General features: G+C 40.3%; 1 protein-coding gene across 4 annotated transcripts in view; it reads right to left on the bottom strand.

Moving 5' to 3' along the window:
• greb1l (GREB1 like retinoic acid receptor coactivator) overlaps positions 1-13,395 on the bottom strand; it is a 348,765-nt gene that overhangs the window by 100,483 nt on the left and 234,887 nt on the right. For all 4 annotated transcript variants that reach the window (XM_043688240.1, XM_043688239.1, XM_043688237.1 and 1 more), the window contains 5 exons: positions 12,135-12,311; positions 10,872-11,018; positions 9,076-9,207; positions 5,726-5,884; positions 1,089-1,205 (listed from right to left, as the gene is read on the bottom strand). In XM_043688240.1, coding sequence (XP_043544175.1) covers positions 1,089-1,205; positions 5,726-5,884; positions 9,076-9,207; positions 10,872-11,018; positions 12,135-12,311 — 732 coding nt within the window. The remainder of the gene's footprint in view (positions 1-1,088; positions 1,206-5,725; positions 5,885-9,075; positions 9,208-10,871; positions 11,019-12,134; positions 12,312-13,395) is intronic.

A 13,395-nucleotide genomic window follows, 5' to 3' on the forward strand; every position in this document is an offset into this window, starting at 1 on the left:
GGGGGAAGGGGCATTTTCAAGATGGCAACTTGCAACTAGTGGAGAATCGCAGAGATCATTGCTGGGGCCATAATTATTTACAACATATATTAATGACTCAGATGAGGAAATTAAATATACTATTGCCAAATTTGTGAATGACACAAATAGATGGGAATGCAAGTGGTGAGGATGGCATGAAGAGTCCGCAGAGAAATACAGACAGGTTAAGCAACTGGGCAAAAACTTAGCAGGTGCAATATAATGTGGGAAATGTGAAGCTATGCACATTGACAGGAAGAATAGAAGAGCTGAGTATTATTAAAATGGAGAAAGTCTGCAGAAAGCTGAAGAACAGAGAGATTTGGGAATCTTCATCCACATACCACAAAAAAAAGTCAGCATTCAAGTTTAGAGAGTAATAGGAAAAGCAAATGAAATGTTGGCCTTTATTTCAGAAGGAATGGCAGATAAAAGTAGGGTGTTTTGCCAAAACCATACAAAGACTAGTCAGTCTATAGATGGAATACCGTGAACATATTTGGATCCCTTTTCTGAGGAAAGATATACTGGCCTTGGAGGTTGATACAGTATGGACAGACTGGCTTATGAGGAAAGGTTGAGTAGGTTGGATCTGTAGTGATTGGAATATAAAAGAATGAGCAAGCTTATTGAAAAATACAAGATTCTTAGGGACAGAGTAGATGTGGAAAGGTTGGTTTCTTCATGGATGAGTCTAGGGCCATTGGGCATAACTTTAGAATAAGGGGTCACACATTAAAGAGGAGACGTGGAAGAATTTCTTCTCAGAGGGCAGTGAATCTGTGCAATTTTTTACTAAAGAGGGCTGATGAGGTTGGATTGTTAAATATATTCAAAGCTGAGATAGACAGATCTTTAACCAGAACAAGGGTAATCCGGAAGAGGCAAGAAAGTGGAGTTGAGGATTATCAGACCAGCAATGATCTCATTGAATGATGGAGCAGAGTCAATGGGCTGAATGGTCTACTTTTGCTCCTGTGGCTTATGTTCTTATCTACTTGGTTATGCAAGAAGCAGCAATGGAAGAGGTCATTAGTTAAGCTGATGGGTTTTCATGCATATCTTACCAGATCTTGTCACTGGCTGCACAGCTGGAACAGGGGCTACTGCAGGTGCAGATATGGGGGACCCAGGTGACCAGCCACGATGACGTTTCTTAGGTGGCCCAGAGCTTGTCATAATGACTGTAAATAATGGAAGAAAGGACTTTTATCTTTTTAAGGAATAAACAAATATTTAACTTACAGTACACATATTACTTTTAGACGTACTGTGATGAAGTTGAAAACGGTGATAAAATGAATCAATACTGCTCGTCCGACTGTTCAGAAAACCTAAGCAAATTCACAGGGAGGAAGAATGGGGAATAAATGCATAAGGCAAACATATCTGTGTCCCTGTTGGTATTGATGTTATGAATCAGCGTTTGACATAGTGCAGTTAATTTGTAGGCTCTTAACAGGGACCAGCAAGGCCATTTGAAAAGCAAACCAAAGGGGTTATTTCTGGAGGGATAAAACTGAAAAGGTGAGAAAACTCTATTTGCCGTTGGTTAGATTGCACCTAGTGTTCTGCATGCAGTTCTGGTTGTCATGTTACAAAAAGGGTACCAAGGCATTGGAGAAGATGCAGAGAAAATTTATGAGAATAGTATGAAAAATGATTGTCTCTACATATCAGGAAATGATCAACAGGCTAAGATTCTTTAAAAAAAAGAGCCTGAAGGGTGACTTAATAAAGATCTTCAAGATGACAAAAGGTTTCAATTATTGCATGCAGAGGGACTGTTTACTCTTGTGGACATCAATATAAGTGGAGGCCATCAATATAAGGTAGTCACCAAAAATTTCCATAAATGTAGAAGTTTCTTTACCAAAAGAATGTTAAGAATGTCACCACAGAGGGTGGCTGAAGTAAGTAAAATAAGAAGGAAATAGACAACTTATAAAGATAAATAAATGAGAGAACATGGGAGGAAGTTCAAACAGAGGATAATTACCAATATGGATGGCTGGAACAAACGGCTAGTTATCGTGTCATATACTTGACATGATCATAATTTTGTACTACAGGGGGAAGAACCACACACTCTTGCTAGGGATTCATAAACTGTCCTATTTCTTTATGGAAGTAATGGGCTGCCCTGGCCCTTCTAAACCATAGTGGTCATTGGTTTGGAAGATGCAGTCTCAGGAACCTTGGTAAATTTCTGTAGTGCATCTTGTAGATGGTACACACTGCTGCTACTAGTGTTGGTAGTGGAGGGAGTGAAGGTTTATGGATGTGGTGCTAATCAAGGGGGCTGCTTTGCCCTGGACGTTATCAAGCTTCTTGAGTGTTGTTGGAGCTAAACCCATCTAGGCAAGTGAGGAGTATTCCATCACACTCACGACTTCTCCCTAGATAGGGGACAGGCTTTTGGGAATCAGGAGGTGAGTTACTCGGTGCAGGATTTCTAGCCTCTGACCTGCTCTTTTAGTTTTTGTGGTTAGACCTGTTCAGGTTCTGGTCAGTGATAACTCTCAGGATGTTGATAGTGGGGCATTCAGTAATGCCTATGCCCCTGAAAGTCAAGGGGTAGCGGCAAGTTTCTCTCTTGTTGCAGATGGTCATTGCCTGGCACTTGTGTGCCGTAAATGCTATTTACCATTTGTCAGTCTAAGCATGGATACTGTCCAGGTCTTGTTGTATTTAGACATTTACTGCTTCAGTATCACAAATGGTGCTGAACGTTGTGCAATCATTTGTAAACATCCGCACTTCTGACCCCATAATGGAGGGAAGGTAATTGTTCAAGCGACTGAAGATGAAGGGGCCAAGGTTTCTTGGAGGAACTCCTGCAGAGATGTCCTAGAGCTGTGATAACTGACCTCCAACAACCACAACCTATTCCCTTTGTATTAGATTTGACTCCAAACAGTAAGGGCTTTCTTCCTGGATCCCATTGCCTCCACTTTGGTTAGGAATGCTTGATGCCACACTTGGTCAAATCCACCCTTAATGTCAAGACCAGTCATTCTCACCTCACCACTGGAATTCAGCTCTTCTGTCTATGTTTGTACTAAGGTCCTGATGAGGTCAGGTGCTGTGTGACAGTAGCAGGATGTAAACTGAGGGTCAGGGAGAAGGTTATTTCTAAGCAAGTGCTATTTGATATCATAATTATAGTACTTGCATCAATTTAATGCTAATTGAGAAGTTGTAACTGGCTGGGTTGGATTTGTCCTGCTTTTTGTGTACAGGACATATCTTGGGAATCTTCCACATTGTCAGGTAGATGTCAGTGTTAGCTTGGTTAGCAGCGTGCAACTTCTGGAGCACATGTCTTCTGTACTGATGCTGGAATGTTGTCAGAGCAGACAGTCATTGTAGTATCCTATTTTCCAGGCATTTCGTGATATCGTGTGGAGTGAATAAAACTAGTACAAGACTGCCATCTTTGAAGCTGGGGACCTCTGCAGAAGGCCAAGATGGATAAAACACTTGACACTTCTGGTTGAAGTTTGTTGTAATTGCTTCAGTCTTATCTGATGTGCTAAGCTCCCATCAATCCTCCTCCAACAACTTCATTAATTGTCCACCACGATTTACGACTAGATAGGCAGGACTGCAAAGTTTAGATCTAATCCATTAGTTGTGGAATCACTTAGCCCTGTCTATCACTTGCTGCTTATGCTGTTTAGCATGCATCTAGTCTTGCTTTGCAGCTTCATGAGGTTGACACCTCATTTTTATGTATGCTTGGTGTTGATCCTGGCATGACCTCCTGCACTCTCCACTGAACCAGGGTTGATCCCTTGCTTGATGGTAATGCTTGAGTGGGAAATATACTGGGCCATGAAGTTGCAGATTGCATTGGAGTAGAACTCTGCTGCTGCTTTTGGCCCATAGTGCTTCATACATGCCCAATCATGAGTTGCTAGATCTGGTCAAGTCTATCCTATTTCGCACACTGATAATTCCATGCAACATGATGGAGTGCATGCTCAATGTGAAGGAAGTGAGGACTGCACATGCTGGAGATCAAAGTTCAGAGTGTGGTGTTGGAAAAGCACAGCAAGTCAGATAGCATCTGAGGAGCAGGAGATTTGACGTTTCTGGCATAAGCTTGTGGGATGGGGGTGCTAAGAGATAAATGGAAGAGGAATGGGATTGGGGAGGGAAGGTAGCTGAGAATGCGATAGGTAGATGAGGCGGGGGGAGAAGATGGTAGGTTGGAGAGGAGGCTGGAGTGGATAGATAGGAAAGGTCAGGAGGGCGGTGCCGAGTTGGAGGCTTGGGACTGGGATAATTTGTAGGGGAGGAGAACTGAGGACACCGATGAAATCCACATTGGTTGTGGCTGCAGGGTCCCAAGGCGGAATATGAGGCATCCTTCCTCCAGGCATCCTTCATCCAGGCGACCTGCATGACCTTGGCAGAGTGGGAGGGGGAGATGAAGTGTTCAGCCACAGGGCAGTGGGGTTGGTTTGTGTGGGTGTCCCAGAGGTGTTCTCTGAAGCGATCTGCAAGTTGGCATCCTGTCTCCCCAATGTAGAGGAGACCACATTGGGTGCAACGAACACATAGATGACACTGGTGGAGGTACAGGTAAATTTCTGTCGGATGTGGAAGGATCCTTTGGGGCCTTGGACGGAGGTGAGGGGGAGGAGTGGGCGTAGGTTTGCACTTCCTGCGGTTGGTGGGGAAGGTGCCGGGAATGGTGTGTAGGCTGGTGGAGGGACGTGGATCTAACGAGGGAGTTGTGAAGGGAATGGTCTCTGCGACATGCTCAATGTAACAGTATTTTGTTCAGACACTGTGCAGTGGTCACTCCTACCACTACCAATAGTTGTGACTGGACATACCCAGGGATGGTGACAGTGCTGTCTGGAATACTACTTGTAAGACATGATTGTGTGTGTATGTCTATGTGTAATCATGTCAGATTGTGGCTTGACTTGTCCATGACTTAGCTCTTCCATTTTGGCAGTAGCCCCCACATGTTAGTAAAGAGGACTTTGCATCTTTGACCGGGTTGTGTTTGCTCTTGTCAGCTTTAGTGCCTAAGGCTAATGTCAAATGGTCATTCTGGTTTCCTTCCTTATTTCCTTTCTTGTGCTTGATACAACTGTTTGACTTGCTAAGACAGATCAGAGCAGAGTTAACCACTGACATGTGATTTGGAGTCACATGCAGGCCTAACCAGGTAGGGTTGGCTGATTTCCATTCTCAAAGGACATTAGTGGGCTTTTATGACAAGGGTTTTATTAGACTTTTAATTCCAGATTTCTTGTTTGTTCTCACTGGATTTGAATTCCACTATCTCCAACATAGAGATTTGAACCTGGGCCCTTAGAACATTAACTGGATCTCTGGATTATTAGTCTAGTGACAATAGCCACTAGGTCATCACCTCCCTGTAATGAATTACTTCACATTGAAAATATTCCATCTTACAATTATAAATTTCCTTTGAAATATTGAAAGTGTCAGATTGTATCCCTGATTTGAGAGCACACTTAACTATATGACAGTGAAGGATGTAATTGAAGCTGAATGACTGTATCACTAGTGGTTTGGATATGATCACATACATCCACAATGCATATGAAGCTTACTTTGCAAAAAAAAGTTATTATTGATTTAATGGTTTAGCTCAAGCACAAAGTCTTTGATCTATTATTATAAAAACAAAAGCAAAAGGATTAGAAAATGCTCTTACTGTTATCTCCTGAGGTCAAGCCAGGACTTGAAGAAGTTGAAAGGGTTTGAAGCCGAGGTGAAGAAGCACTGAACAGATTGGATTTTCCACCATTGCTGTTACTATTGGTATTACCATTAATTCGCACAGATCCAAGTGACTGGCCATTTGTACAGGCAGCTACATAAGACATAAATCAGGACTTATGAAAGAAAAGTTGATATTAAATATTTTAAAGAAGGTTGTACCAAATTAATCTATAATTAATATTAATAAATATTTAAATTACCACACCATTCAACCAAGTTTTTTTGAATATCATCGATATGCTGACCTGATGTTAAACTGGGGTTTTTCCTTTGTTCTGTTTTACTATCATCAATATTTAATTTTGTGTTTTTTTCTGGACATGCCTGCTAAAATAATTTATGTACCAGCTTTGGTGAGTGGCACCTAATAAGGAAAGTATTTTTGGAACCTCAGTATGATGAAGGATATGAAAATGTTACACAAATCTCACTCATAATTAAATTTTATTTCTGTGAAATGAAAAGTAAATTCCCAGTTTGCTAAAATTCTTTAAGTTAATATTCCCTAAGTAACATTTGTGCCAGACAACTGTCAGGCAATGACCATCTCCAAAACAGGAGAGAATCTAACCTTTGACATTCAATGGAATTTACCATCATTGAATACTAGGTAAATGCATTGGCTAGGAATTCTGAGGTGAGTCACTTGAATGGATAAATAGTTGAGCTGGAAAAAGCACAACAGATCAGGCAACATCAGAGGAGAAGGGGAGTCAACATTTCAGGCCAGAACCTTTCATCAGGACTCTCTCAGTGAAAGTGAGTCGTTTGCTGAGGACTGACTGTTCATCATCAGTGAGGGGGAGGTCTGGGGGGGCTGGGGCTGGGGCTTAGTGTTGAGCAGAAGTTGGGAGTGGGGGTGGAGTTTGTCCCTGGGATGGGTATGTGCATGGGAACGATCCCAATGGAAGGTTCCGATCTGAAACGTCAACTCCCCTTCTCCTCTGATGTTGCCTTACCGGCTGTGTTTTTTCCAGCAAAACTCTTTATCCACTCTGACCCTCCAGCACCTACAGTTCTCACTATCTCTGAGATGAGTAAGTTACCTCCTGAGATACTCCCTGAAATCTGTACATCATCTACATAGCAAAATCAGGACAGTGATAAAATACTTGCCACTTGAGTGGACGAGATGAGTGCAGTTTGAACAACACTGAAAAAGCTTGACAATATACAGAACACAGCATTATATTTGATTGGCAGTTCAACCACTACCTTCAACATTCACTCCCTTCACCACCAACACAGAGTGACAGCAATGTGAACCATCTATAAGATACATTGCAGTAACACACCAAAGCTCTTCTACATCACATTCCAACCTCTCAACCCCTATTACCTCTAAGTACAAGTGTAATAGATTTATAGGAACAACACCTTCTTTAAGTTCCCCTCCAAGTCACACCCAATCCTGTCTTGGAACAATATTGCCATTCCTTCACTGTCACTAGGTCAAAATCCTAGATCTCCCTTCCAAACAGCACAGTGGATGTCTCCATCTATTGAAATGGTTCAAGGAAACTATTCACCACCAAGTACATGGTTAAATCCTAAGATATTTAGAATTCTAGCAACTTACACCTTAAAAAGAGGGCATTCAGCACATTATGCTTGTTGAGCAATTTTGGGCCCCATCTCTCAAGAATGATGTACTGGCCCTGGAATGAATCCAGAGGGGTTTCAAGAGAATGATCCCAGGAATGAAAGGCTTAACATATGAGGAATGTTTGAGGACTCAGGATCTATACCTGATGGAGTTTAGAAGGTTGGGGTGGAGGGAGATTTAATTGAAACTTACATAATACTGAAAGGCTTGGATAGAGTGGATGTTGGGAAGATGCTTCCATTAGCAGGAGACACTAGGACCGGATGGCACAGCCTTAGAGTAAAGGGAAGACCCTTTAGAATGGAGATGAGGACAAACTTCTTCAGCCAGAGAGTAGTGGAAGGCTGTGGAAGCCAGATCATTCAGTATAGTTAACTTAGATTCTTGACTGTTAACGGAATCAAAGGTTACAGGGAGAAGGTGGGAGAATGGGGTTGAGAAATTATCAGCCATGATTGAATGGTCGACCAGACTCGATGGGCCAAATGGCCTAATTTCTGCTCCTATGTCTTATGGTCTTAGGCTCTTTGAAAATGCTGACATTCTTGGTACAACATCTCTGTTTTTGTCTGTAACTCTGTAAGTTCCTCATCCTTAATGCCTATAGAATTAATATAATGAAATTATTTATGAAATGAGCTTCCATTCTTTCATCTGTATTCCACATGCTGGCAACTCTCAATCAAACAATTCTCACCCCCCCCCCATCTGGATCATTTTCCTGTGACATAAAATTGATGATATTCATCCAGTTATCAGCAGAAGTAGTATTTCACTAAGTATTCGACCAAAATCTCTCATCAACTTCCTCTAATAAGTCACCTCTTAACTTTCTCTGTTCCAAGCAGAACAACTTTTCAAATAACTCCTCATCCCTGGTAACATTACAATGAAGCTTCTGTGCACCCTTTCTGAATCCTTTATATCTTTCCTGAACTGCTGGGATCTATCTTGTTACTGAGAAAGCCAGATGAAGGGGTTTGACCAATTACGATGTTTATTTATAGGGAATATAGGGAATACATTTAAATTGGAGAAAATTGGGAGCTTTGCCAATCAGGCACTCTCATTGATCACGGCTCTACGCAGGAAATACAGCCTATAACATTTATTCTATAGCTTAACGTACCACCATGTCTGAAAACAATTGAAGAGAAAATGGAGTAAATGAATAAGTAGAGATAAGAAGATGTCATGCCTGGAGTTTTAAAATCAGCAGTTTATATGAAGAAGGAAAGGCTGAGAGTGGAGAAGAAAGAGTAAATAATAAATGCCTTCATTTCATTCCAGTGGTAATGCAGCAACAAAGAAAACAGATCAAAGAATTACAAGACAAAACAAAAACTTCAGCTAAGCAGTGATCATCATGATTTCAATGAACAAATACATGAAAGATTATTGTGTGACTAAATCCAAACATATAAGCCGGAATTTAAGTCAACTATTTGAGGAAGTGCCAAGTGATTTAAGATTACCTACATTCGCAAAAAGACAAGTTAAACTGAATGAGTGATCTTCAATAGATTTCAGAAACCCTCCCTTCCCCTCCCCATGCCAGTCCAAAACCAGCAATGTTAGGGTCCTAATAGCAAGCAAGATGGTGTATCTTAGCAAATTTTCCTAAAAGAAATTCCACAGTTATAGAACAACAGAGAAACAGGGGGAAAAAAACTAACCTGTTACTGGAGGTTTCCCAAGGTGTTGCATGGTGACAGCCAGAGGTTTTGCTATGTTGCCATTCCTGGACAGGTCCTGGCATCCTGGGTAATTGGCAGCAGATGATACTGGACACAGATTAAATGTTGACTCTGTAATGTATGAAGCATTATATTTTAAACAACTTTAATTATCTCACAGTACAGCTAAGAGTTTTATAAAGTTGAATACTTGTAACATTCAGGGCCCCAACTTGATAATGCAGCCTTTTTTTATCATTAATCTGCTTATGCCACTTAAATTTATGATCATGATCTGTGCCTTCAATAACACCAAATCACAAAAACTTAAGTGACTGAAGTATTAGAAGAAACGTAAGAAAATAAAACATTTCTAATAAACTTGCAGCTGTAGTTTAAAAAAAAATTAATATGATTTGGGATATTTTTAGTCACTATGCCAGTGAATTGATGATTAAGTAACTATAGAAAATAAACAGCTTATTCAGATGTCTGCTGATAAGTATAATAGCTAATATAATGCAGAACTTTGTCGAAATAATTTGCAGTCGCAAGTTGCTCACACTGTAGTAAATTCAGCTATTTCAGACAAGACACTTACCAAACCCTCCAAGTTGACTGGACCTAGTTCTACTACAACAATATTTAAATAAAACAAAATTAAATAAAATGTGCCTTTCACACAACACACACAATTACATTTTATATCACCACCAATTCTACATAACGGTACAATTTTACTTTTATCTATGCTGTTATTTCTTTGTCTCTCCACCTCTCTTTCATGCTAGTTAATGTTTCTCTTCCCAATTCTGTAAATATCAAATATCAATAAACTTTTGTCAAGGATCATAATAACAGAGCCCCTGCTACACTACGTTAAAGGAACTCCTACTAGGGTTAAGAAGAGTTCTAACTTTAGAAATGAACCATACTGACCTGGGAAAAATAAATCAGTTCCCATTTCCCTCTTGGTCACTATTGACTGAGCTGATCTTGGCTAAAAGTGCTATTTGGGCACGATAGCTGCTCTGTGTATCTCTAAGGTAAACTCACTAAGAATGGACATTGAGTTACAGTTCCATGCAGAAATTGTCAACCTTTTTTCCAACATAAGCCAGTGTATTTCTGAGAATGGAAGACAGAACTGGAAAGACAATAGTGCTCTTCAGGTAGTTTGACCCCACTGTACGAAGATACAAGGTTTGTCCAATGATTTTTTTACAAATTAGACTTTAATCTTAGCCACAATACTATCAGAAAAAGCTGAGTGAAGACCGAGTTTCGTGCAGGGACATAACTGAAAAGGATATAGTTAGCTTCGTTTATTCTTGGACAAAGTTCTTCCTGATCACTTTGAAAGCAGTGTAGAAGTGATTGGATGTGGATTAGTTTGTTCCCTTCTCAGAAACCCAAGGAAAAGGAGATGAAAGAATATTGTAAACATACAAATCTCATGTTCCCAATGAGAAGCCACTCTGTTGTGCCAAATCATTAATATTTCCCCATGCAAATTGGAATAGATTCCCAAAAAGCGGAAGTCCTACCCACTGTGACAAGACAGTGTGCAGATTTCAATGCATTTAAAGGGAACCTTCCCCTTGTGTGAAAAAAAATCCAGCTTATTATTTCACACAGTACTGCTTTCATTTACGTTGTGTCAGGGATAACACAATGTCTACATTGTCAAGGTGTAGAGAAAATGACACCATTTATATACCAAGTTAATAATTTCAAATGTTTCACATTGCACATCAGATTTTGAATCCATGTACTCAGCAACTGTAAAAACCTACCTGTCTGAGAACTAGCAACAGTAGTGCCGTAACCACTGGATGACACAGTGTCTATATTTGGAGAAGGCGCACCCACAACTGCAGCAACTGACTTGGTAGAGGGTAGTGCCGATGAATAACTGCTAGACGACTGACGAGTCCGGCACTCTAATAACATTTCAAAGGAAGTGTTATTATTTTTAAATCCAGTGTCGGACTTACTGGCATTTCATGGCTATGCATGTGCTATACATTTTAAAATAAAAGCAAGGCCTCACACTGGACACAATCTGAAGCAGAGTCAGTTTCTACACCCAGTTCGATCGTTTTCCAACACATATCTCTAAAGGTTCTTTATCACATTAATGAAACAGCAAAAATAAATATTAATACATACAGTACATTCAGTGTCAGGTCAAAAGTCTCCTCTAACTCTCTAAGTTCAGTAGTGTCCCTTCAACAATTTTCACCTTTAATGAATTAATTTTGGCAAACAGTGCCTTTTAAATAATGACGTCCATTCTCACATGACAGAAGAATTTAGGCGAGGCACCTTCATTCCAATCCAACTCATTTATTTACATCGAGCTGTTAGTAGAAGAATGGACACCTCTTCAACACAACACTAAGAAGAATTAGTCAGCCACATCCAAAATTTCTGGCTGAATTTCAGGAGTACAGTTTACGCCAGTATCATTTTGCTTCGGATCTTTACGGCCATTCAAGAATGGACAATTTTGCTCATCCTTTTGGGCTGGATTCAAACCTTCATTTCATTATTAAGAGGTAGGATAAACTGAAAAACTCCACACAATTCAAAATTCAAGACTCAGATACTGCAATGAAAGACAATTCAAAGTAGTTTGGACATCTTGCAATCAACCTGTTCAGAGTTATTATGACATGCCTCTGGAGCAGGTAGGACTTGAACCTGGCTCTAAGGCAAAGCAATTTAGATAGTTTCAAAAATAACTTGCTACCTCTCATATCATTGCCACTTGCTACAAATAACAGAAGAAATCTTCTTGTATATTTGCGGGAGATGGTCCTTATTTTTCTGCTAAGTGCCATTGTTTAAATAATTCACTTTTTAAAGAGTCATTAAGGAGTCTTTAAGTATATCTTTTCCATTCTATTTTTACTGTACAGCTTATTCAGAATAATATAAGATAGCAACAAAGTAACTGACAAGTTATTCAGAGGCAGTAAAATAAATCCAAAAAAACTATCTGAAAATCATTGTTCAATACAAGACAAGTAGCTAATTGTACTCAGTATAATTACCTTTCCAGCAAATCAATGGTCCTTTGGAGAAAATACCTTGAGAGTTTTTGACCAGGTAATATTTTAAGTGCTTCTGCTTCTTCGGCTGGGTTGTCAGCTTTAAGTTGATGTGATTGGAAAACTCAGTGAAATACCGAAATCCTTTCTCTCCACAGCCAATGCAGTTCCCCGAGAAACCTGTCGTCATAGGAACAGACGTAAGAGCAGATTGTGAGCATGCTGACTTATATGGATATGACTTAAGCTTCAGGAAGAAAAACACTGCTTGTTTTGAACCTTTTCAGAATCCCCATAGCTTATATGGCTAACTGTGGTGCTTCACATCAACCTGATTACTACAAAATAAGGAACCAGAGAAAGTGCGGAGATTTGTGCAACACCAATGCCAGACAATAATTATTCCCAACAAAACAGAATCTCGTCACCATCCCTTGATAGTCAATGGAATTTCCATCACTGAATGCCCAACTATCTACATTCTAGTGTAACCATTAACTGGACCAGTCATACAACTACCAAGGCTAAAAGTGCAATTCAGAGATTAGGAATTCTGCAGTTAGTAGTTCAACTCTCAGCTACAAAGAACATAGAAAATGGGGGCAAGAATAAACCATTTGGCCCTTTGAGCTTGCTCCACCATTCAAGATGATCACACCTGACCATCCAACTCGTGATGTTCGTGCTTTTACCCTATACCCTTTGACACCTTCAATCTTAAGAATCATATCTAACTCCTTCTTGAAAACAGTCAATGTTTTGGCCTCAACCTTTTTCTGTGGAAGACAATTCCACATGATCTCTGGGTAAAGAAATTTCTCCTCAGATCAGTCCTGAATGGCCTGTATCCTATCCAAAGACGAGATCAGAAGCTAGTTATGTTCCCTCAGGAATTTTTCTAGTCAACATGGACCTTCCACAAAATAAAGCACAACTGGGCAGAAATTCCCCAAAGAGCTTGCCGATCAGCGGCTGGAAGTTTTCCATTGTCAGCAGCATTACGGGGAGTGGTGGATGCCTCTTGTGATGTCCTCAAGGCTCAGACCAAGGATTACCATTGTATCCACTGGACACAGGTGAGATGTGAGGGTATTGGCAGAAGAGAGTGGAGTCAAGGACAGGGGGCTGATTTTTAGCAGCCCTTTCCCTCCCAATGCGAGTAAATGAGTGAGCACTAAGTGTCCATCTGTGAGAGATGACTAGCAGACCAGAAGGGGCTTGCTGAGCTGGCTTTGGGAGGATGGTGGTCCTGTTAAATTCCCAA

Source organism: Chiloscyllium plagiosum, chromosome 4 (genome assembly GCF_004010195.1).
Source record: "Chiloscyllium plagiosum isolate BGI_BamShark_2017 chromosome 4, ASM401019v2, whole genome shotgun sequence".
NCBI lineage: Eukaryota > Metazoa > Chordata > Chondrichthyes > Orectolobiformes > Hemiscylliidae > Chiloscyllium > Chiloscyllium plagiosum.